The 27,151-nt window shown below is 34.3% G+C and overlaps 1 protein-coding gene across 23 annotated transcripts in view; it reads left to right on the top strand.

Moving 5' to 3' along the window:
• Positions 1–27,151, top strand: part of anks1b (ankyrin repeat and sterile alpha motif domain containing 1B) — a 315,281-nt gene that overhangs the window by 211,732 nt on the left and 76,398 nt on the right. For 21 of the 23 annotated variants that reach the window (XM_021475055.2, XM_073946404.1, XM_017355052.3 and 18 more), the window contains 2 exons: positions 12,260–12,358; positions 20,013–20,165. In XM_021475055.2, the coding sequence (XP_021330730.1) occupies positions 12,260–12,358; positions 20,013–20,165 (252 nt within the window). Of the gene's footprint in view, positions 1–413; positions 1,303–12,259; positions 12,359–20,012; positions 20,166–27,151 lie in introns of those variants that run through there. The other 2 variants (XR_012401619.1, XR_012401620.1) reach the window with 1 other exon arrangement.

The following is a 27,151-nucleotide window of genomic DNA, read 5'->3' as shown; positions in this document are numbered from 1 at the left end:
CCAAACAGAGCAAGACATTTTTCACAGTATTTCCTGTAATATTTTTCTTCTAGTTTATTTCAGCCACAATAAAAGCAGTTTTGAAGTAACATTTTACGGTCAATAATATTAGTCCCCTTAAGCAATTTTTTCCCCGATAGTCTACAAAACAAATCATCATTATACAATAACTTGCCTAATTACCCTTACTTGCCTAACTAACCTAGTTACGCCTTTAAATGTCACTTTAAGCTGAATACTACTATCTTGAAATAGGTCAGATGTTATTTACTGTCACCATGTGAAAAGTGATATCAGTAAATCAGCTATTAGAAATGAGTTATTAAAATTATTCTGTTTAGAAATGTGTTGAATAAATCTTCTCTCCATTAAACAGAAATTGGAGAAAAATATACAAGAGGCTAATAATTCAGGAGGGCTAATAATTCTGACTTCAACTGTATAAAAAAAACTATTTGCCAGAAGGGCAAGACAACTTAATTTCAGAGAATAAGACTGAGAAACAGTTACAAAGTGAATGATTGTTGCAGTAAACAGAGGACCAGAACAAAAGTGAACTTCATATTTTTAATATAGTTTTAAGATGACTCATATGGCTTTTCACACTTCTAGAACAATGCCTTTGAATAGATACTGTGAGTCACTGTAATCTGTTTTGTTTTATTGCGTTTTGTATAGCTCTACGCTTTTAGACTTTTAATTTGTTTGTTGCAGACTGTGGCTCAATTAAAGGAAACAATTCCGCAGCTACTATTGCTTTGGCAAAAGCATCTGTTGCTTTTCAATGGTGCAGAATGACTGTCGTAGTGCAGATATCAGTGACATTCAGTTACTAAAAACGGTGGCGTTGACAGGTGAGCCACAGACTCAGGGGAAATATAGTCTACATACATAAGTAACCTGCATCGACATGGTGGATAGAGGAGCTCAGTCCTATGCATTGTGCGACTTAATGTTTTTGTGTAGATTTGAGTGTAATGAGTGGTTTTGTGAGTGTTTAGTTCCTCATGCTGATCACCCTCCCCCAGCTCTGACCTGCATCCATCCCTGCGGTTGCCCAGCAACAGTAGAACAGAAAGGAATAGACCACAGAGTATTTTAGCTATAGAAATGTTTTAAAAATGTGCGTTTCCTTCCCAACTGTTGTCAAGGAAATGGATTACGCCGTTTCCCTGTGGAGCATTTTTTAATAGAGTGTTAAAAATCTCCCGAAGCCAGTGTTGATTTGTCAGCATGCGTCGCATTGCTGGCTTTGACAACTTTACCTGCCAGCAATACAAAATACTGAATGTAACCTTATCCAAAAGAAAGAAAAAAAGAAACAATTCAAGTCCCAACTAATGCTCACAGTGGTTGTCATTAATTTAGAATTGCTTACAAGCTGCAGTCACTGAAAAATATTTTCAGGAAAAAGTTCTGTCAGTTTCACAACAGGTGTATTAGCATAAAACTGTTTTCATTGGACTTCAGATGCATAATTCTTTTAAGGTAGAATAATAGCATAACTACAGGTGAAAACTGAGAGAGAGAGTGAGAGAGAGAGAGAGAGAGAGAGAGAGAGAGAGAGAGAGAGAGAGAAAACTATATTTGATGCTTATTAATGCCACATTCTGTAAATTAATATAGAATGAATATTTTGGCCTTATTTTCTAAAACCTCCACATGTAAGGCTGCACAATATATTGTTTGAGCATCAATATCACATTGCATGTGTCCACAATAGTCACATCGCAAGATATGTCATGTTGAGTTGACATTATAGATGACCAGGAACCCCAGGTCAAAACACATGAGTTTTGTGCAGACTCTGTAGACTTTAAGCACAACAGAGTGAAAATTAATTATCTGCTTGTGTTTTTTTTTAAGGCCTGTGACAATAGCCGCTTTCACAGAGTAATACCAGTGAATATCTGAAAAAATTCCGGAAAGACTTTACTGGTTAATTAAAAAAAGTTACAGAATTTTTCTAGAAATATTGTTCGTTTCCATTCCAAAATACCAGTAAATTTTGACATCATTAACCAGAAATGAGTTCTAAACGGCAGCGCTTGTATTTGTAAACATTGAAGTGGTGGGGCTTTTGTTGATAGTTTCACTTTTATTAAATGTTTTAGCATTCATGCAGCTGCTTTTGTCCCAGAGACATCCAAAGACAGAATCGCAAATTCACACATTTGACTATATGACAAATTCTAGTATACAACTTCAAAGTATTGTAAACAATTTCCATAAAAACATATGAAGGAACACTTTCGCATGTCGAGATGTACATAATATTTGTGTGCTGGCGCTCAACAGAGCACTTCTTCATGCGCATATGCGTCAAGCAACTGAAGCAGAGCTTGAAGGTAAACAAATAGCAGTTTACCATAAGCATTTTATCAATAATGTTTTTCACATTTGGCATTAAGAAGGAACATAGAAAGGTTATCTGACTAACATCTAGCAGCTAAATGTGTCTGGAAAAATATTCAAAGTCTTTTATTTACATTAACAGAGCGGATGTGAATGCATCTGAATGTTGTGATTGGCTGGAGTAGACGTCTCACGTCAGCGCGTTCTACATTTGAATGTGATTTCCGGCAATTTTCCTTTTGCATTCACACAGAGCAGCATTCCGAGAAATTACCAGTAATGTTACAGCTTCTCTTTCTGGAAGATTGTCGGAACGAATTTACCGGTATTTTCAAAAAGGGCCTGTTTACACATACAGACCTTTCCTGAAAATTGTGGGTAATTTTCTAGAAAAGCCTGTATGTGTGAAGGGGGCTTATGTAAGCATTTTAAGAATGTTCAAAGCATTTTAATAGAGCATAAAGAAGTTTAATAAAGATTCGTTTCATTGAACAATTTATATGATGAAGACTTTGCATTGTTTAAACATATTTGATTATTCAATATCTGTAACCAAATACTGTTAGACTCTCCACCGGAAACCATAAATCACTAATCATTAATATTTGCTCCATTGTGTTATTTATGACTGCAGTTTGTTTGTTATATGTATAAAATAAATAACATAAAAAGAATTATATTTCACCTGTAAAATCATCCCAATCAATCTAAAGTCTTTGCAAAATGATTTATTTAAGTTGTCTAGTGAAATTTTATTGCAATATATTACACTAGTGGTGTAACGGATGACAAATCTCATGGTTCAGATCACATAATGTTTTTTTAGTCATGGATTGGACCTTTTTTCAGATCAGCCAAAAGGGGAGGAGACCAATATAATTTGCCTTCCATTTATTACAAAAACAGAACTGCAAGACACTTTTGGTTTTTGACAAACAGAACTTAGAACCTGCAATTTTATTAAAAATAAAATAAAGAAATAATCAGCTGAATAAAAATACATTGTAAATAAAATATTCAGTACTGTGAAAACGCATGCTAAGATGGTGCTTGAAAGATAAATCTAAGATTATAATTTGTACAGCCCATATTAATTTTTAGCATAATTTTCAATAAATGATTCAGTTATTCACTCATAAAACTTCATGTTTCATTGCTAGATGATTGTCATTTTTGAAGAATTATTTAGTGATGTATTTTTGATGGCTGGTTGTTGCGACCTGTTGGTTAAATACTGTAATTTCTGCCTACAACTTTCATTTTTGAGCATTGTTAAATGCATATGACAATGATTTTAATCTTTACCATAAACATCAGTGGTTAAAGCTAAACCATAAACTGTTCTCCCATTACTTCTGTGTTATTTGACTGTTTGTAACTTTTTAACGTACTCAAAAGACTAAAGACTGATTCTCTTTTGATTTTTGTGTTTTTCAAACATAGATTTGAATGTAGTGATTCGAAGGATTAATAAACATATGCAAATCACCATCATTTATAATTTATGCTGTGTGGGTGTTGAGATCCTGAACATTAATTAACTAACAAGGATTAATTGTGCAGCTTGCACTAAATGCATTGATGCAGGCTAAACAAGTAGTAAAAGAAAACACCTTTAATGAAAACCACCACATCCCGAATAACCTACCACAACTTATTCTGTCATCAGTATATTTTACAGGAGAGCCAAAATGCTTTCATAGATGTGATTTAAATGACGGGAGAGGTGATCTCCCTGTAATTAAATTTAGGATTAATCTACCAGTAAAAAAAATGTATTATTCTGTGGGCTAAGTGTGTATTTTACTGTGGGTTTTGCGATCAACCGTGATCCGTTACACTTTAAATTACATTATATATATAAAAGAAAGAAAGAACGAACGAACGAACGAACGAACGAACGAAAGAAAGAAAGAAAGAAAGAAAGAAAGAAAGAAAGAAAGAAAGAAAGAAAGAAAGAAAGAAAGAAAGAAAATAAAAATGGTCAGTGAATGAAAAAATCTTCTAAGGCATAATTAGAACAACACTCATTTGATGACATACTGTATTTAAAAAAGGTGCACCCAAATATTAATTAAATGTCTTTAAAACTCCAATTTGTCAGCAGAAAGTTTTAATAAATTACATAAAATAAAATGTAGCATGATCACTTATTCTGATATTTATTTAAATAAGTACAAATCTGATTTTTTTACATGACTATATCTGTTATACCAAATGATAATACATTATTTCACCATTTTTTACATTGTTTTTGTCACAGAAATGATTTTAAACAGTAGTGTAGACAACTCATGTATATAATATTCTTTTAGTTTTAAACTAATGATAATGTAAATTTAAATTGATGCCGACACCAAAAACGCTTCTCCTCTTTGACTCACATACTGTACTGTATATTATACATTCCCGTTCAGTTTTTATTTTTCGAGACAGCAAGATTATTTTTAATCCATTAATGCTTTTATTTATATATTTATGATGACATTTGTTTTCAGCAAGATACGTTCAATTGATCAAAAGTGATTTCTTCATTGTTATATTTGTTTTGTTTACTTTCTGAAATGATAATTTTTATCAACAGCTTGTATCACTTACAATAACACTTTTCATTCATTTTTATTTTTTGTTTCAAATCACCACACTGTAAAACATGCTGGATCCCATACAATCAATTTGAGTTGGGACAACATGAAGGAATTAAGCTTACTTATTAGTTTTCACAGATTTCCATGTAAGTTGATTGAACATAAAGATGTAGATGTAAGTTGAAGACGTAAGATGAAGATGTAAACTAATTAAACATAAAACTAATAAGTTGTCTGAAACAACCCTAAAGAATTGTGCTGTTTTAGCTCATTTTAAATAAATTTGAACAAGCAGCAAACATCTTTTTTTTTTAAGTGCAAATCAGCCAATAATTACAGTACATCTTCTGAATGATGCTTAAATTGCAGCTCTTATTACAGAAATAAATGTATTCACAATATGTTTTAAAAACATTTTATGGTATACCTTTATTTAAAGGTGTCCTTGTTACCCAAGTTCTACGTATTAACTGAGGTAATTACACTAATTTTGCATAATTGGATGCAAATAACCCTACTTTTTTACTGTATTTCTTTCATACTGATTAAGTACAGCCTGTAGTAATAAGCTTTGAAAAACACATTTTATACATTCATTTGAAATTTCAGAGTTTGCATGTAGGTTTTTGTTGCACTGGCTGTGTTTATAATTGAAGTGTAATTCAGATCAAGCTCAGTTGAACCAGTAAAGGAGTTTACATGAGTCATCATTCTGATAAAAACAACTTTTTTTAGTTTCTTGTAAACATTTCCATTAAAAGAAAAATCACGCCAACCCCCGTGATACCGTGGGAAGCTTGTTAATGAATCCTCCCCAATTTGAGTGTTGCAGTCCAGTCAGCAGTTCATTACTACGTAATGTTATGCCTCCAGCAAAAAAGCATCTCCTCCGGATGAATGAGACATCTGGATGAAGCACAAAGCGCACGCTCCCTCTGCCTCTAGTCTCTGTTGGATGGAGCTTCAGAAAGGCCTTCAGATACGATTAATATTAGATGCAGGTCTGCAGCTTCCCTCTGATGTGTTTGTGGGTTTGTAAAGTTTCTCTACTCTAATGTAATTACTTTTCTTTTTCTTGGAGCAAAGCCGATATAAAAGACAGACTGCTGCGTGTAGTCACCATGCTCCCTCGGTACTAGCTTGAATAGAGCGCTGACCTGAAAGATTTATTTAGAGCCAATGTGTCATTTTAAAAGTACAAAATTTAAACAGTGAGCTCACTATGAAAGAGTCTTTTCTGAGAGAGCGTTAAGTGCCGGAGAGATCATAGCAGTACTTTGCTTCAGGACTTCTGGGAGTTTTGAGACGAACAATTTAGCGTCACTGTGCCGGTCATTTGTCTTACTTATCACTTGCTTTGAGCGTTTGAATTGGTGTTTTTTTTTCTCTTTCTTCGTTCAGTGTTTAGGTGTCAGGTGATTTATATGTTAAGTTGTTTTTTGAGTGTTAATTTGCATTTTGGTATTAAAAGAACTTTCTCTGACCCCTAAGGATGAACTTGTTTAGTTGTACATAACACTTTTTTCTGTACTTGAAGATGGTTTACAGCCAGTTTGGCAGTTGTCGGTGTAGTTCTGTGCTCTCAGAGTGATTGGCAGGATGCTTGGATAGAATCGGATGTGGTAGTTTATCACAAACAATCAAGGGTGCAGTAGGTGATCTGCCAAAATGCTAACTGGTAAGCATAATATCTTTGAAACACAGTCCCTCTCCTGCCGTCCAAAGCCACGCCTCCTGAAATCACACAAACACGCACATTAAAGAGGACAGACCCACTAGATTATGTCATTTTCCATTTAGAAAACTTTATAGTGCTTAGAATTACCACACTTTCGAACAAAAAACTATTATATCTAGCATGTTTTCGGTTGTGTAGCAAGCAAAACTTGATATAATGTGCAATATTTTATGCATGCAAGGATCGCTGCTATCACTCTCTCATGAACTTTGTCGTAAAGCAACTGGTCGGCGGGGTGCAGGAATTACACTTATTTCTAAGCCATACTTACATGTTATTTTAGAGCGAATATTCAGAGTAACACGGTAAACAATATATGGCGCCACAGGTTGTAATTGTTAAAAAATGAACCAATGTGAATATAAAAACAACTTCACGTCAGATAAACAGACTGGGCAGAAGCGCTACTTACTTATGTTTTATTGTTAAATTAAATAAAAATCCACATAATCGATGCTGTAAAAGGTGTATGGTATAAAACAGAAAATAGTCATATCAATCTTTCGCCTGAAGATTTCAGTGGCTGAACAGCAAACTAACTAAGATTCATCTGATAATATGAGGTCATTTTTACTGTGCATTTTATCCTCGCAAACTCAATGTTTTGCTTTTTTTATTTGTCAAAACTGTTAAGATTATCAGTAAAAAACGTTAAATATATTTTTTCTCGATGCTGAAGCTTTATGTTCAAGAGTTATGAAATTAATATTTGTTGAAATAAACCAGATTTTTCTGTCAATTTGTTATTCTGAACAGTTGAAATTGTGAGAGGAAATTTGTTCTTGTTAAATGTATAAATTCACTGCATTTCAGTTTCACAGACTTGTTTATTTCATGTATTGCTTTTCAAATAAATGGAAAACAAGAAGGAAAAACAATATCAGAAGGATCGATGTTGAAGTGTTTGGAAACAATTTTTTAAATGTAAAAGTATTGAAGATCAGTACACAGTACACATTTTGTATTTTCAAACTTTGAATTGTTGCTAATTAATCTCATTATCTTAGCCTTATACATTTACATTGAGAAAACACTTTTACATTGTATTCCCTTAATTATTTATTACATTTTCTTTACATTACATGGGCATAAATTGCTCTGTGCAAATCTTAAATATTACTTTGTAAAAGCTGCAGAAGCTTTAGTGAAGGTCAGTAAATCATGACAGTATATTTTTGGGTGAACTGTCTGTTAAATGGTAATTGGTTTCTTTGTTGCTGTTTCCTTGTTCTCTAATAAGGATGCAAAGCTAATCTACATTCAGACAAGTACTCGTAAGGATACACATTATTCATACTTTTTTGAGCCATCTGTTGATTAAAAAATTAATTCTGCTTTTATAAAACCTGAATATTGTATTTGCCCTTTGTATGCATTTGTTATTAAAGTGCTCTTTTTATTAGAAAACTTGTGTTTAAGGTGAAGTACACAAAAAAAAAAAAAAAAAAAACGTAATTTAAAAATAAATGAGACAAACCTTTGTTTTTAGGCAGCCCATTTCTGCCAGGGATTATAAACAATAAAGAGGGTACATTTTTACATAAAGGTAAATTTTACGTCTTGCAGTTTTGACAGTTTTTCACAGTTTAAGGAATAAGTTGTGAAATGCTGTATAAGGATGTTTTGCACAAAAATGCCACAGTTCCTAGAGAACTGTTGAGAGCATACATAGCTCTGGCTACATAATTTGTGATCTTCAGAAATGTATAAAGGGCTACGTTTTCAACGTAGCCGTACGTGTAGGCTATTTGGAATGTTCATACCAAAGGATTTAGTAAGGATTTTAATAACAGAACATCTTCTGGAGGGAACTAAATTTGCTCCTATACTGTACTAATCCAGCACAATAATAAAAATTGTGCATGCCATACAAAACACTATTTTGGCAAGACAAACACATACAGAAAGGTAATGTCCGCACCATTTACAGTACCTGTTGCCTTTGTCTGTGGCATTGTGTTATTTTTTCACATCCTCTGTGATATGTAGCACTAAAGCTGATGGTGCTGCAGGACTTTTGTTATTGCTTTTTCAATTGCAAAACTTACACAAATAGTGTACATGGCTACATGCCATCTGCGTGATCACAAAACTCACACCACACAGTAAAACTAAAGCTCTAAACATATACTGTATCTCATCAGAGTTCATTCAGGAATATATTCAAGAAAATGGCCAGAGGGGGAAGTTTAGTTCTCTGGGAACAAGCCTGGTGACTAGTTCCTGTAACTACACAGTATGGTGATAGCTCTTATAAACTTAAAATTGTCTGATAAAATCTCAGATCAAATAAACTCAAAGTTCTCAGAATTTGAAATGAGAAATAAGTTGTCTTTTTTTCCTTTTTTCAAATTGTTTATTTCTAGCAGTTCTGAGCTATATGTTGTATGATATCATACTTTTGCCTTTAAATTGCTGAAATAATCCTGCACAACTATAGTAAATGCAAGAAATGTTGTCACTTCCCTTTACTGATAAGATTTGAAGCACTGAAAGGTATGTGTGCTCTTCATTGGTGGAAAGAGTACTGAAAAATCATACTAAAGTAAAAGTACCATTACTTGCCTAAAAATGTCGTGCAAGTAGACTAAAGTATGTTGTAAATAAAACTCAGTATGAGTAAAAAGTAGTCCTTTTAAAAGTACTTAAGAACAGTGAGTAGTGAGTATTACGCTGTGAGAAGCTGATGCATTGACATGTAATTTGAGAATGTGTGTAAACGTACGTCATATTGGTAACGTCAAAACAACACTATCATTAGACGTTGATGTTTGGTTGATTTTAGTTTGGATGTTGGACATTGACGTCGGCTTGAGGTTGGGTTTTGACATCAACCTGATTTTCATTTCCAAACAAAATGCAACGTCTCCACAGCGTTGAGGTACAACGTCAATCTGATGTCATGTTGACATCCTGTGCCTGCGGGGTGTTAAAGGCTATTTCAATCATCATACAGTAAACATTCGAAATCTTCTCATCATTGACATGCATCTAAACAGTCTATGGGTCATTGCATGTAAAGATTTTGGACATCTTCTTGGACACTTTTAATACTTCCAAACAGTTTGCTGCAAATATAAATTGCCCATGTCTTGTTGTAGTTTATTTTGTAGCGATTTACCCTCTGTGTGCGATTTGATTGGACAGGACTGATTTTTCTAGTCTCCTTAGACAAGAAAAAATAAAGTAGTAACTGCACAGTAGGCTGAAGGAAAGCAGTTCCAATAGCGCACTAAAAATATACTCAAGGAAAAGTAAAAGTAGGCATTTTTAAAACTACTCAGTAAATTAACATTTCTGAGAAAATATACTCCTTTTCAAAATTACTCAATATTTGAGTACTTATAGTTTGATGTGTTAATCGTGATTTTACTAGTGCGTTTATGCAAGCAAATGGAGTTTTTGACAAAAAAAAAAAAACAGTTTAAAATTGTTAATTAATTCTGTTGCCTTCAAATCAAGATACTGTACTGTAAGGAATTTGTTAGTGAACTTATTTGAAAAGCACAATGTACTGTAAATACTGTAGTATCCACTTTAATGAAAAAATCACTCATATATGCCAAACATTTACCACAGTATAACTGCAGCTATGGGCTGGTATTAGATTCTGATGGTATGATAACCTTGGATAAAAATATCACAGTTTTACGGTTTACGGTTGGGGTTTAATCTTTGACTTTTCCAAACCGCTGTATACCTTGAAAAAGATTATTATCCCATGCCTAGCTGCAGCTTATATGTTTACAAATCGACATCTTTGTTTGTGTTTGCAAAACACACTGTACAAAATACTGTTTTCTTAAAATGCAATAGACACAAATAAAATGATTAAATGCACATTTTAAAGACTCTTTTCTAGACCTGCTGTTTGATCAGACAGCTATGAGTAAAGACATTTTACACAAGCTTGGATTAAATGTATTAATTTCCAAAATCATAACCTAATACCGCTTGCTTGCTGAATTAAACATGCAGTGTAATGTGACAACAATGAAGTATTATAGTCTTAAAAATATTTATCTTTGCCTCATACATATTAAAAATCATAAACACACACACACACACACACACAGCCGGTGTGTACACAGTGTGCAGTAAGCATTGTGCATTCAGCAGGTCTGCGCAGTGAGTGATTAGTGATGTCTTGGGACACCTTTAATCAATCTCCCCCTCATCTGCGCACGCTTGCTCTGGTCTGGATTGTATTGCTGTGAATGGAGCAGATGGTGAGACTCAGAGGTGATTTGATCAGCTATACATTATACTTGAGTGGGATCAGCATTGTGGAGTGATGCAGGCACATTATAGACTGTGTTACAGTGTCTGTGTGCAAATCTACATTCACCTTTACATTGGATCACATGGGGAAAATTATTACTAATAATCCTATTAGAGAATGGGTTTGTGTGCATGTGTGTGTGTGTGTGTGTTTTCGGAAGATCTCTGCCCTGTTGGATAGGAGGTTGATTGGTTTGATTAGAGTTAGTAAAAGGTCATTAAAGGTGAAGATCAGCGTGAAACAGCAGTTGTTAATAGAGCTCTGTATGTGTGTGTGGCAGCATGTGTGTCTTGCACCTGTGCACACATTAAGTTGTTAGTTGTTGATCTGATTATTGCTTGATGGGCTCATGGACTTCCTGATTGGGTTGTTTTTGGTGAACTGAAGAAGACATTTTTTATTTTTTTATTACAGCAACACGTTTTGGTGCTGTGAAACCTTTATGGCAACGAAGATATTTGTCTGGGAGGCAGTATTTTGTTATTTATTTGTTTGTTTATTTGCTGTATTTTACTAATTCAACACATTGTTGCTAATTTTTTATTGTAGGTCAAGAATGTAGTTCAGTTATATTAACAATGCTAATATAACAATTTAATGTTGTTGTTTTGTTGTTATTGTCTTTGTTTATTTGTTACTTTAGCTTGCTGTTGTTACCGTTTACTTTTATACTATTGCAAATGATTTGATTTGTTTTTACTGCAGGGCTTTAATGTGTTTTTTTTGTTTATTTACTGCAGACAGTAGTGTTGCGTGATTTATTTATTTATTATTATTATTATTTAATTTATATACACTTTACAAACAATATTGTTGCACCTTGTACTTTTATGCAAATGAATTGATTTCATTTTATGTATTAATTGTCATTATTACTGTCATCATCATAATTATGATCACTTGTTCATTTGTTGCTACTGTTGAAGGCTGTTGTTCCTGAGGACTGTTTTTGTAATATGACAAATTTTGTTTTTATATTATTTTGCTGTAGTGCAGTGATGTTGTGGAACAGTAATTTTTTTTTGTATTATTTATTATTTAATTTTGTTAATTTTTTATTTAATTTTATTATTATGTTTTGTTATCACTTTGGCACATTGGTGTACATTATAGATTTATATAATTAATAGATGTAATAAATGTCAAACTGATAAAATTATATTTGCATACTGCAGGGCATTCATTTGTGTAGCTCATTATTATAACATCTGCTTTCATCTTCAGCATAATGTAGCAATGAATTTAATAAATAATATGTATTTCATTTTACAATTGTATGCCCTTTTTTCCCTGCAGGGCAGTAATGTTGTGGAGGACCAGGACCTGCTGGAGATTGGGATTTTAAACTCTGCCCACAGACAGCGACTTCTTCAGGCTATTCGCCTTTTGCCCAGGGTGAGTAGAGACATCAGGGACGTCCTACAGCTCACAAGAGACTGCTGCCAGCTCCAAAAATACCTGCTAACAATGCATTTAGAAGCAGGCTTATTCTTAAAGCATAATAAGAAACGGTCCATCACACCTTATAAACATGTACATGTTTTCCTTTGCAAAAAATCCAATGAATAATTTAAACCTGATCATTTCAGATTATTTAAAATATTTGTCAAAATTCATTAACTCAAAACAAAATGAGTATTTCTTTTGACTCAACGCAATTTCTCACAATGTTGGTTACAATTTAATCATAAAATCAAATAAACTCAGTTGTGCATTAAAAAAAAAATCTAAACAAAGTGTTAGTCAGAAGCAGCATTTGTTAATAGACTGGTTTATGAACTTACGTGGTTATGCACTTATTTCACCTACACTATAGAGCAGAGATGCCCAAACTAGGGCCCAAAGGCCAAAATTGGCCCATGGTAACCTTTGATTTGGTCTGCCATCCCATCTGAGAAGAGAGGAAGAATGATGGGGAATGTTGGGGGGAATGCATAGATTATATTACATAGATTGTCATTTTTAATTGAACATAACCTTTTGTTTGTTGAATTGTTCAGCTATAAAAAAGCAAACTGAAAATGAATATTTCAATTAAATGTTAATTAATCAGATAAAAAAAAATAAAACATTCAAACAAACAAAAAACATTGCAAAAGACATCTTGCAGCTTTTATGTGTATTTGGTAGTGAAACTCCATTGTGTTATAAATGGGATGTTCATGTTTTTTATTGTAAGAAGTTCTTTATAAAATGTACAAAAATGTATATTAACACAATTCAAGTATTTTTTCTATCTATTTTTAAAATATTAATAAATTAGGAAATGATTATAACAATTTTAATGTACTACAGTTTAGTATATTTACCTTCGGCGCACCCCCTCAATCAATTTGTTTTTTGGCCCTTCATAGGACAAAGTTTGGGCACCCCGATATAAAGTAGAGTCTGATAAAAAGCATGCTGGGAACTAGAAGTCTGCTTCTACAGTTACAGTCTACAATCAGTTTAAATGGATAGTTCACCCAATAATGAAACTTTTTCAGTTTCCTTTTTAAAAATGTTAAAAATCTTGTAACCATTGACATCCATATTAGGAAAAATAAATACTATGGAAGTCAATGGTGACAGGTTTCCAGCTTTCTTCAAAATATCTTCTTTTCTGTAAAAAAAAAAAAAAAAACAAACTCAAACAGGTTTGTGAAAGTAAATGGCGAGTAAACGATGACAGAATTTTTTAGTTTTGGATGAACTCTGCTTTTAAATTAACCTTTTAAAAATAACTAGTTCATTAAACTATTTATTGCAATGAACCTTTTCCATAATGAACTCAACTGAGTGAAATGAACTCATGTGCTGCCTGTGCTTTCTTTCATACAATGACCAAACATAGTGACCAGTGGCTATAAAGCTCCACAAATGATGTGCCTGGGCTTCACTTCTCTTTTATTGCTCATGTAATGGAGCGCTCGTAAATGGTTGATATAGTATGATACGGTCAGAGATACGCGCACAGCGATATAGAACTGAAGAGCTTTGTAATGAAAGTAGCAGTGCGAAACACAAATTTTCTATGTGATACATGCGTGTGTCATGGATTCCATTACTAAATGTGGTTTCATGGTATCCACATTTATCACACATACACATCCCAGCATGCACCTTCCCCAAGAGAATGCTCAGTCTTAGACCCTCTCCATCCAGCAAAGCTTCTGGCATTACCATGTAAGAGGGAAAGAGAGTGTGTGTGCATGTGTGTGTGGATTTGACATCAAATAAATCTCACTTGTGTCCCAAACAACCTTGCACTTGCTTTCTCCTTCGCCATCTCTGGAAGGACATCACAGAGGGGAACGGTTGTGTGTTCTGATAAGATAGAAAGGACACACACACATACACACAAAGATTTGCACAGCCATGTTTATGGGGACTGATGTTTCTAGTGTACAGACTGTATATTCTTTAACCCAACCCTGCCTCTAAATACAACCCTCACAGGAAATAATCTGCTTTTAAGTTTTTCAAAATATTTAATTATGTGACTTTTGAGCTGGTTTCTGCGCCAAAAATGTCCCCTCAAGATCAAAATTTGCTTGTATTGCTGTACTTTTAGGGATATTTGGTCCCCTCACACATGCACATCGATGTGCAAATCTGCATTGGTTCAAACAGATGCGGAAATGTCAAATGTGAGCAGGGAGGATTTATTTTGAAGGAATGAGAGAATGAATGCAATTATATGGTATTTTTCTGTGTATAACTGCACACCCAATAAACTTTACCTTCACATCAGGCTTAAGGATAATTACTGGTTTGTAAACATTCAGGATGCACACGCTTTATGATTACAGAAAACCTGGAAAAGATGAAGAGCCTTTTTATGGCCAGAAAATAATAAAGGAAAATATCAATTTGATTTTTTATTATAAAATCCTTGCAGTTCATTCATTCATTTTCTTTTCAGCTTAGTCCCTTTATTAATCTGGGGCCGCCACTGAGGAATGAACTGCCAACTTGTGTTTTACGCAGCGGATGCCCTTCCATCTTCAACCCATCTCTGGGAAACATCCATACACACTCGTACACTACGGACAATTTAGCCTACCCAATTCACCTGTACTGCATGTCTTTGAACTTTGTGGGGGAAACCGGAGCACCCCAAGGAATCCCATGCGAATGCGGGGAGAACATGCCACATAGAAACGCCAACTGACCCAGCCGAGGCTCGAACCAGCAACCTTCTTGCAGTGTGGGGACAGCACTACCTACTGCGGAACCGTGTCGCCTATCCTTGCAATTCTGAGATTAGAATTCACAATACTGATAAGGGGAAAACAACAGCTCATTATTCTCTTTCTTGTTTCCCTTGGCTCGAAATGTATCCAACACTTGTGGCTTTTTCACCCCCAGAGGTAACAGACTCACCATTTTTCATTTGAGTTGAGTTCTAAAATCAGAATTCTGAGATATAAACTTGAGGGGGAAAAAAGTTGAGAATTGTGAAATACATTAAAGAAAGTATAATCGTAACCTGAATAGGTTAAAATAATGTGTTTAATGAGGGTGGCACAGTGGTGCAGTGGGTAGCGCTGTCGCCTTACAGCAAGAAGGTCACTGGTTTGAGCCCCAGCTGGGTCAGTTGGCTTTTCTGTGTGAAGTTTGCATGTTTTCCCCTGTGTTCAAATGGGTTTCTTCTTGGTGCTTTGAATTCCCCCACAAGTCCAAAGACATGTGCTATTGGTAAATTGGGTAAGCTAAATTGTGCTGAATGTATGTGCGCATGTCCTGGTCCTCCAGGTTGGGGGTTAAGCATTCGGCTAACGACCCACCTCGTAAAAATTAGATGTTACAAAACGCAAACGGGGTGCGGCTAAATATCAACTTCGATTTAAATGTATGTTAAATACTGTAACATTAGGATAAAACTGTATGTTCCCTAGAAACAGCAACGTGGATATGTATTTTTTGTCCATAATAACGTCTCTGTTTAACACTTGTAGTCTAATAATTCCTTTTAAAATAAAACACTGTATGTTTTTTACATTTATTCATTCATTCATTTTCTTGTCGGCTTAGTCCCTTTATTAATTTGGGGTCGCCACAGCGGAATGAACCGCCAACTTATCCAGCAAGTTTTTTACGCAGCGGATGCCCTTCCAGCAACAAACCATCTCTGGGAAACATCCACACACACACACACACACACACACACACACACACACACACACACACACACACACACAAACTCATACACTACGGACAATTTAGCCTGCCCAATTCACCTGTACCGCATGTCTTTGGACTGTGGAGGAAACCAGAGCTTTTTACATTTATTTTATAATTTATTTAAACATTGTTATTTTAAAAAAGTTATCCTCAAAAGTTGAAAACACAGAAGAGTTTTGTGTATTATATCTTAATTAGCTGTATACGGTCATATTGACTGTATTATTATATCTGACAACATATTATCTCTGCATGGGCCACTTTAAAGTTCATGTTAATAAAGGGTTTCATTGTGCATTCACTCCAAAGTGTCGTAAAGTCCAAATCTCATAATCTCATAATTTCTTCTTCAAAAAAAAAACAAGAAATCATATTTTTATTAACAAATTATTCTGCCGTAGTTGTTAGCATTCACAATTTCAAAGGCAGTCCGATTCAAAAAAAAAAAAAAAAAAAAAAAAGTTGCTTTCCCGTCTCCCAGACACAATGCAGGACATACTCAAATATAATCAGACATTAAAAGAAAAAAAAGAAAAAAGATACAAAAATGACCTGACAAATTAATTTGGCTTTCAATACACAGCCTAGAATGAATTCAGTCAGAATGACTGTTATAGGCTTTCTAGAAATTAGAGAATTCTGGAATTTCTTCTGTTAAATGTCTACTTTAGCGTTATATCCTGTCTTTGATGAACTTGAATTCTATACAAATTATTTGCATACTAATTTTGACATTAAAACACAGTTTTTAAACATTTTTTTCCATGGATTTTACAAGATTATTACCAGTGTTTTTTTGTTCAATCAGTATGCGTTTGCAGCTTCAAGTGACAGTTTGTAGTTATAGTTTATGCTATAGTTAATTTAAATCATTTTGAACATTGTCATTTACAAATTTTGTGTTGTTTATTGACGCATATAACTTCTTTTTTGCTTTTTTGGTACACGAAAGAAGTAATTTTAAAGAATGATCTGGCCGCTCATTTGTATATGAGAAAACCGAAAGTGGGTCTGGGCTCCAAAAACAGCACATAAAGCCTCAGAGCTGCATGATTAATTGTTAAAAGACCTCAATTCAAACACCCACATGGTGTTATTCCTAAACGATAATGATTCAGCAATGTTTATCTTTGACAAGTAGGATCGCAGCCAAGATTCAGATCTGCATTTGTGCTTCTACAGACTCAGAGAGCAGTTCTGGTTTTTCGGTGACAGTATCATTATTTATGTTATAAAAAGTCATAGTTATAGTTTGGATATAAACACTAATGTCTACACTAGTGATTTAAATGTGAAGAAATTGATTCAAAACTTGAGGCTTCATTTGTATTGATACAAGTTGATAATTGAGAAATGAAATCAGAGATTCACTCTAAAATACTAAATCATCAAGTATTGAAACACACAAAATTTATGAGTAAGTTATTGGTTTTTGACTTGTTCAAAACCACTGATTTTCCTGTATTAAAAGAAGTGAAGTTGTAATAAGAGAATCTTTTAATCATTCATCCAAGATTAGTTCAAAAACAAGATTATTGGAGTAACTAATTGATTGAAGTCATTAAAAGTCATAAATTAATTATTCAGTTCAGTTACTACTGAGGGCGACACAGTGACTCCATGGTTAGCACTGTCGCCTCGCACCAAGAAGGTCGCTGGCTCAAGTCCCAGCTGTGTCAGTTAGCATTTTTGTGTGGAGTTTGCATGTTCTCCACATGTTTGCGTGGGTTTCCTCCGGGTGCTCCAGTTTCCCCCACAGTTCAAAGACATGCGCTATAGGTGAATTGAATAAACTAAAATGACCATAGTGCATGTGTGTGAATGTGTGTATGGATGTTTCCTATTACTGGGTTGAGGCTGGAAAGGCATCCACTGTGTTAAACGTGCTGCATAAGTTGGCGGTTGGTCTGGTGACCCCTGATGAGTAAAGGGATGAAGCCGAAAAGAAAATGAATGAATGAATTATTACTGATTGTACCAATTACACCATTAGGCCAATGGGTGGCAACAAGTAATTGCTAAAAATATTGTTATTATTGCATCACATGTTCAAGAGATTTGTTAAAAAATGCTGATTTATCCAGTAATGAATAGGTGAGCTTTTTTATGAGTGAATCATTGACTCGTTCATAAATAGTTGCTAAATAAAATCATTCAAGATCTGTTAAGAAATGTCCACTGATAAAGTCATAAAACATGCAACATTTCTATTAATGAGTGATTAAATCCTTCACTCAACAGGTTTGTTCAAAACACTCTTTCATCCAATGAAAGAGTGCCACAGCTGCAGCCATATCACCCTGCAGCCTAAGACCGGTTACTCACTGAAGCCAAGCAGGGCTGAGCCTGGTCAGTACCTGGATGGGAGACCACATGGGAAAACCAGGTTGCTGTTGGAACTGGTGTTAGAGAGGCCAGCAGGGGGCGCTCAACCTGTGGTCTGTGTGAGTCCTAATGCCCTAGTAACAGTAAAAAGGACTCTATACTGCCAGTGGAAGCCGTCTTTCGGATGAGACATTAAGCTGAGGTCCTGACTCTCTGTGGTCAAAATCCCATGGCACATCTCGTAAAGAGTAGGGGTGTAACCTCGGCGTCCTGGTCAAAGTCTCTCCATCGGCCCTTACCAACCATACTCATCCACTGAATTGGCTGTATCACTGTCTCTCCACTCCCACTGTAGCTGGTGTGTGAATGGCGCTGTTGTCCTGTGGCTGCCGTCGCATCATCCAAGTGGATGCTGCACACTGGTGGTGGTGTGAGAGAACCCCCACCCCACCCCCCATGAATGCGCTATATAAATACATATTACATTACATTACAGTGATGAAACTTAACTGGTGTCACTGTTTCTTCAAGGCGTTCATTTAAAAATTCTCATGCAGCCAGTAATGAAACAAATTAAGTCTTTATAAGTATAAGTTTATAAGCTTATTCACACTGTAATGAAATAACTGAAGTCACTGAATCATCAATTTCATCTATATTTTTTTATATTATGGTTACTTAAACTGTGGCAATTACCATTTTGTCATAACTTTTAGTAAAGTACTTTTTTGTTTTGTTTAGCAGACTGGAAACATAATAAACTTAGACTAGACTTGAAAAATCATGATCTCTAAGGATCAGTGTGATTCAAAAGTTATTCAAAATTGTGCATCTTTAAAAATGTCTAGATGACTTGCACACAATAAGCCATTCAGTGGCTTTGTGTGATAGAAAAGATCCAATTAAAGTCACTTTAAACTAATTTTCCACTTTCATGAAACTTTTATGATGCTGCTTTTGTCATTGTGGAGCTCAACAGACAGGATCCCCACACAGTTGCATTATAAAGAAAAGTAAAGGTTGACAGAACTTTTTTCTCTTTCATTTTTTGGTTTGAAATGAAAATTATTCCTTTAAAAAGAAATGGAATTTAAGATTAAAGACAGGAAACGGTATGTGTGTGTGAAAAAGAAAGATATGAAGGCTAACTATGAAAAGAAAAAAGCTCAACTTTTCATCTGCAGTCAGCGCTTTCAGACTCTGCTTTAGCTGATAGCTTCTACATTTACATTTATGCATTTGGCAGAGGCTTTTTACAAAGACTTCTGCTGTGTATTCAATCCATATTCTTTTATCAGTAAATATAGGAATGATTCCCTGGGAGTAAAGCACACAGGTTTTTGTTTTGTTAGCTCGTCTCTCCCTCATTTATCGGCCAGAGCAGAAGCAAACAACAGTGGAGCAGAATGGAAATTCATGCTAGTCGAAGCAGGTGTTTCCAACACTGAATAACAACATTTCCTGTTGCTGGAGCTCTTTATTCATGGCCTGAGTTCTCTGTCCAGCCTCTGGTTTGGTTGCTGATATGACGGTTTAACAGTTTGTTTTTGTGTTTCAGGTGCGGCCCATTGGTTATGATGGAAATAATCCCACCTCAGTGGCTGAATGGCTGGAGTCTCTGGAGTTGGGAGATTACACCAAGTCCTTTCTCATCAATGGCTACACGTCTATGGAGCTGGTCAAGAAGATCTGGGAGATCGAGCTCATCAACGTAAGTCCTGCTCACCTCAATCTTCTGTTTGCTGCTGTGTTATGAAAGCTGGTGTCTGGCTTTTAGAAGTGAGTGCAAGATTTCCAGTTTCTAGGAAACCCGTGAAGTGGGGGGAAAAAAAGATTTGCAGATGTAAAAAAATGTAAGAAATTTTTAATTAGTTATATTTAGTTGAGTATTAGTTAATTATTATTAGTAGTAGCAGTATTAGCAGTAAAAGTAGTAGTTGTAGTTGTAGTAAGGGTTTTATCAAATTTAGTATTATTAAAATAATAAATATGTACATATTATATAAAAATGTATGGTATAAATAAATAAAATGAAGTAATTATATTATATTATATTATATTATATTATATTATATTATATTATATTATATTTATTATATTATATTATATTATATTATATTATATTATATTATATTATATTATATTATATTATAAAGTTAAGGTTTCGTTTATAAGGGCTTGATTAAGTTATTATTAGTGAAATACTTTAACTGTACAGTAGTTATTGATAGTATTGATAGTAAACAATTAAAAACTTCTGTCGTGGAACAATTATTAACCCATTAGTCTGTACAGTTCCAGCTGTTGGCTATATTTAGTATAGCTATATTTAATAATAATAATATATATATTATAAAAAATGAATTTTAAACATTATTTTTATTTATTAAATATGAATTCAATTGTTCAATTGTTTAGAATCTATTGGCGTTTGTATTATCCAATGTTTAAACAGATGAATGAACAATGTAGCAAATGCAAAAAAACAAATAACAACATAAAGTTTAAAGTTTTCAACATATAGAGTTTTAAAATAATCCTTGAAAAGTATTGACGATTAAAGAAACTAATCTGTGAAGCTTGCGTGTATGCAAACACAAGTGTTTAGCCATGAGTGCTGTTAGCAGAAAGCTGTCTCCTGAAACCAGATTAGCTTGAAGACCTTTGAAAAGACAGCCAGAGGTTGTGAGAGATTATCCTGAATTATGCTGACATCCTGTTGGCCAATTTGTTGTAATAGAGTTTCTGTGGCCTCTGAAGCTTGCCTGTAATTGTATTTGTTTGATAAACAATCCTGTCTGTTTCGTCTTTCTTTTGACTGCAGTGAAATTCAATAGCGTTTTTAGCATAACACTGTACAGCAGAAACTTTAGAAGAACTGAATCTGTTTTTGAGGTTTAGTTGAATGTCTCCTGAAGTGCTTTGTGATGCGCAGCTTTGACATGTGTGACGTAATTTCAACTGAATCATCAAAACATTGAGAATATACTCCTGCTTTTTAAACAAATTTGACAATAGAGTTTTGTTCCCATCAAATCCCTTCCAATCAAAGGACATCTGTAATTGCAATGCTGAGTCTGTCTGAACTTTTGTCCTCTTTAAAATACCCCATTCTGTGTTTAATTCAAATTGGTTTCATCCATTTAATGGTCTATGCTAACTTGTGCATTTATTCAAAACACACTTATATACATAAATGTATATGCTTTAAAATATTTAAATGTATGTTAAGGAAAAACAATTTCTATACATGTATGTGTGTAGTTATAAATGAACGTTCACATGCAAAAGCGTCTAAGTGCCATTTGAAATTTCTTTCTAAAATGAGCATTTTCTTCTGGCTTCTGTCTACAGCTTCAGTAATGTTTCATTCATGGCAGAGATGGGTTTATTTTCACTGCATTTTAAGTGAAATAATAGAATATAAACATAAGAGAAGAATTATCATTTTAGACAAAAAATCCTTAGAATTTAGAGGTTTTTGCATATGAAATCATCAAATACATAATACATATACAGACTACACAACACTATGTCAGTGCAAACAGTTATTTCGTATGTGAACAGTCGTGATTAATAACGTAACAGCATTATGTGCGTTTGTATGATGGATAATATACTTTCACAGTCTACATCATTTATCTACTATAGGTATAGTGGACTAGTGCATTAAAGTCCTCTTGGGATGTTTGTATTCACAAGTTGAAAAGTTGTAATTACAGGTGTGTTTAAGTCACTTTTGCCGGCACAAGATGGCAGTGTATCTTCTTTTGATAAACTACATGAAATTACAACAGTTTATTAACTCCACTTATTGAAAAGTAATAGCAAACTAAACTAAACGAAGCTATCAGTTTCAACAAAAATGTACTGTCAACAATATACTTTACATTTATCAATTCCAACATGTATCTTATTGACGTCTTCAACTTGGTCTGTTTATTTTGCTCACGTACAATATTGTTTTTTAAGTAAACAACTAATCTCTGCAGTCTACTTCACTAAAAAAAGTTTGTATTGGTAATCTTCAAAGTCTGACCATCAAGTGGTGGTCAAGACATCAGTTTGATGCCTTCAGCCATAATATTGTTACCCACGCCCCTCTTGCTTTTAGTTTGCTATAAGGTAATGATGCCCAAAAATAAAGCCCCGCCCACTAATCAATATTCCGTTTTAGTTGTAAAAACATCAACAAACAAATACAAGTCTCAGCAATTTGCAGTTCACACAGACCTTAAGACATTTTTTTGAGTTTTTCTACTTGTATTAAAGTTTGTTTTATGACTTGAATGCGCCACGTGTGTCATTTACCATAGAGAAAATGTTAATTGTGTGTAACTGACAATTTAAAAATTTTAGTGGCCGGTATGCCGACTTTGTTGGAGTATGCAATGCATTTTTCCCTTTAGCCCTTGCTGTAGATTGATAAGTATACATGCGCATGCTGACTTTTTATGGTTCCTCCTCTCATTTTTCTAGCTAATAAACATGAAATAGTTCTGATCAACACTGTGTAATCTAACGTTTAGGGTTTTTTAATATCTTGCAAGTGTTTATAAAACCATCGGAATTAATGCTTGTTTACATAGTGACCAAGCTGTCATACTGTAGTATACTGTAGTGTGTAGCTGTCATACTTTAGATAGTACAGAGCATTTGATTTGTCAGAAGATCTGATGAGAAGCTAAATTATGACAGTGATGTCATGATTTTGAAATGCAAATCTGGTCAGTGTTTTGGAGAACACTAAATTATAGATAACCTCAAATAAAGCTTAATATTGCTGACAAGTGAGCAAAGATATTTTGATTTCAGGGGTTCTTTAAATGTTATCTGCGTGTTTGAGAATTAGTCCTAATATCTGCTTGCATATATATTAGCGCAACAGTTTTATCTCGATGAAACCCTGTTGCTATTCCTGCATCCCACATGTGTAAAATGAAAATCGAATGCTATTGCTTGATTAATTTTTCTCCATGTTTTGGAAAAAATAAACGGCATGTTTGATGACAGGGAGATCATGTGACATGTCGCCTTTAACGGGTTTGGTGTTAAAAGACTAATAACAGCCTCGTGTATGCTAATTTCACTCACTTTTCAGCTGAGAGAGAGAGTAAGAGAAACAGAGGAGAGAGCAGATTATATAATAATGTGGGATGTGATTTCTTTAGCTCTTGAAAAAAAATATATACACACACTCACCCACTCACTGTGCACAGAGACAGTATAACAAGAATACTGCAGTGGGAATAAACATGGAATGAACGCAAGGTTTGACCACAAGAGGGAGACAGAGTGAGGAAAATGTGTAATATGATGTGTTTCTATAAGTAGATTTACATTTACATTTAGTCATTTAGCAGGCGTGTTCTGATTGTTTGTGCATTGAGGTGAAACAATACCAAAGTATGTGTGAGTGTTCTATTAACACTAGTCATTCCCTCTGGCTATGTTTAATGAATACACACAGCTTTAATAAGATTGACATAGACTGAGTGTTTGCTCAAGGAGGCTTTTCATTTACACTCTCATGTTGTTTAAACCTGTTTATTTTTTCGGTGGAACACACAAGTAGAAGTTTAGAACAATGTCCATGCTGCTCTCTTTCATATAATGGACAGGGAGGTGAATTAGACTGTGAGCTGTTAGATTTGTACTGTAGTAATTGTGTGCTGTATTAAAATATTCTAAATATGATATAAGGTTTGTGTGGTAAAAATAAAATAAACATGCTGTATATGTCATTTGTTGTTTGCTTTGTTGTCATTCCTAACTAAAACTACTACTCTCTGCAGATGACTTGATATAGAGCACACAATGTGAAGTATGTAAAGTAATTTCATATAGTTTTAAGCAGCCTCAATCCCTATTGGCTTAAATGGCAACACACATTACTTAATTTCTCCTTTATTGTTTAGTTTACAAACACTAACAGGTTTTTATTGACATCAACATGAGTGAATAATTAAAAAAAAAACATTACCAAAAAGATTTGACTGTTTAAAAAGTCTGAAATAGAGTGGATAAAGTTAGTGCATGCATAGACAGTGGTGACTTTTTTTGTAGTCAGTCTGCACTGAATGTCCTCTAATGAGCATATTCAGACTAATCGCAGAGCGCCTTTGTCTCTCGGGTCACTGTGCTGAACTCTGTGCTGTAAATGAGATATTCTGTCCGATGACGCTGGACAGTGTGTGGTGAAAAACACAGCAGTGTCCAGAATACAAGAGCAAAACAGAATAAAACCTTGTAGACATGCGCAATATTTATTGTATAGGGTATTATTGTAACTGTTGGTTAATTCAGACATTTGCTGAATACTGTTTTTTCCCTACTATATAGTAGGGATGTGTGTGGTTTTAGAGGCAGCCAGTCACTTGCTTTATTTCTAAATGAATCAGCAATTTTAAACAAATCATTTGAATGAGACATGGATATATATATATATATATATATATATATATATATATATATATATATATATATATATATATATATATATATATATATGTATATATATTAAGGGTGTAACGATACGCATATTCGTATTGAACCGTTCGGTATGAGACTTTCGGTTTGGTACGCATTACAAACCAAACGATTTAATTCAGACTAACATCTAAAAAGATAAAAGGGAATAAGTACAAAATATCATGTTTTCAGTGCAACAACGCTCAACATGGCATCCCAAATGACGTGGCAGACAACATGCTGCCTTCCCGCTGTCATGTTAAACAGTGACATTACCCTTACCTGTTTTGTTAAAATTATGAAACGCAAAAGAGTTCTAAATAGTTCTACCTTGAATGGCCATACCTGTCAAAATGACCGCATGTACAGTTGAAGTCAAAATTATTAACCCCCCTTTGAGTTTTTTTTTTCTTTTTTTAATATTTCCCAAATTATGTTTAACAAAGCAAAGAAATTTTCACAGTATGTCTGATAATATTTTTTTCTTTTAAAGAAAGTCTTATTTGTTTCATTTTGGCTATAATAAAAGCAGTTTTAAATTTTTAAAAAAACATTTTAAGGTCAAAATTATTAGCCCCTTAAAGCTATATATTTTCTGACAGTCTACAGAACAAACCATCGTTATACAATAAGTTGCCTAATTACCCTATCCTGCCTAGTTAACCTAATTAACCTAGTTAAGCTTTTAAATGTCACTTTAAACTGTGTAGAAGTGTCTTGAAAAACATCTAGTCAAATTTTATTCACTGTCATCATGGCAAAGATAAAATAAATCATTTATTCGACATGAGTTATTCAAACTATTATGTTTAGAAATGTGTTCAAAAATCTTCTTTCTGTTAAACAGAAATTGGGGGAAAAAACAGTGGGCTAATAAATCAGGGGGGCTAATAATTCTGACTTCAACTGTATTTCAGTGTTTCTGCTACTTTTTTTCCTGTTCATTTGAATATGTGCCTCAGTTGCCTAGCAACTTTCTGCTAACAAAAACATGACTTCCTGGTTACCAATAAACTGCTTTTAATAGGATTAAGACAGTACTCTGATTAAGAGTCTTCCATGTAAACAGGGATTTTTTTATTACCTTAATCCGACTAAAGTCATAATCGAACTTAATCGCAGAAATCCAATTAAGACGTGTAGTATGGCTATTTCAGTCACATTATTGAAGTGCAGTACAGACATGCAAACACCGCAATCAAGCTATTACTGTCATGTAGGATTTTCGCCGCATTTTGTGTTGGAATGTTCCATATTCAATTCAAATCTTTATTTCTATAGTGCTTTTACAATGTAGATTGTGTCAATAGAAGATTATAGTGAATTGGAGCAGCGCCAGTTGAAGTTCAGTTCAGTTCAGTTCTGTGTGGTTTAATATTCACTGCTGAGAGTCCAAACACTGAAGAGCAAATCTATCTATGCACAGCTCTACACGGCTATTTGATGCTATTCTCTGCACCTACCGAGTCAGTGAAGGACCTTAGACCAAAGAAATGTTTTTTCCCATACAGCGTGCAGTATCAAATTCCATTACAACTGCACTGATTCAGCAGTTCATACTAGCATGAGTAGCATCCAATATCTTGTTTGTCACAGGGAGGATGCATGAAATGTTCCTGAATGAAAGTGAAACTGCCAGACTGTCTGAAGTCAACAAATTAAAAATGAAACACCCCACATTACATGAAACTCTGGAGGATATGTGGATAGCGTCCTGACCCAATGACGTTGATAGAATTATGTGCTGTAACATGTAAAACGGGATCATGAAAGGAACATTCAAAAAGCCTCCTGTAAACACCTTAATAATATTATTGTCTTACTCAGATTAAGGCAAATAATTCGATTACTGATGTCCATGTAAACATAGTCTATGTTGCTTAAGACATTTCTTTCAAACTTTCAAAAACTTGTCCAAGTGAGGTGCACATTTTTGCACTTGATTTTATTTATGTATTTATTTTTTTGCTCCAATAAATATCAGTGTATAATTTTTGATGACTGTCACACACCCCTAATGCCATGTTTTAATTCTATTAGAGAAGGCCAGCTTTAAAACGTAACATGGTGACTAAAAGCATGAGAGTAGCAGTTTGCTTCAGAGATTGAGGAGTGATAGTGTGTAGAAGAGAGAGAGAGAGCAGTGGGAGAGAAATAGCATTTGTGGAGCGATCCAGATTAAATCAGCTCATAAACGCTCAGGGCAGCAGATGCTGAGGCTTCTGG

Source organism: Danio rerio, chromosome 4, assembly GCF_049306965.1.
Source record: "Danio rerio strain Tuebingen ecotype United States chromosome 4, GRCz12tu, whole genome shotgun sequence".
Classification (NCBI taxonomy): domain Eukaryota; kingdom Metazoa; phylum Chordata; class Actinopteri; order Cypriniformes; family Danionidae; genus Danio; species Danio rerio.
This window is presented reverse-complemented; position numbering and strand designations above follow the sequence as displayed.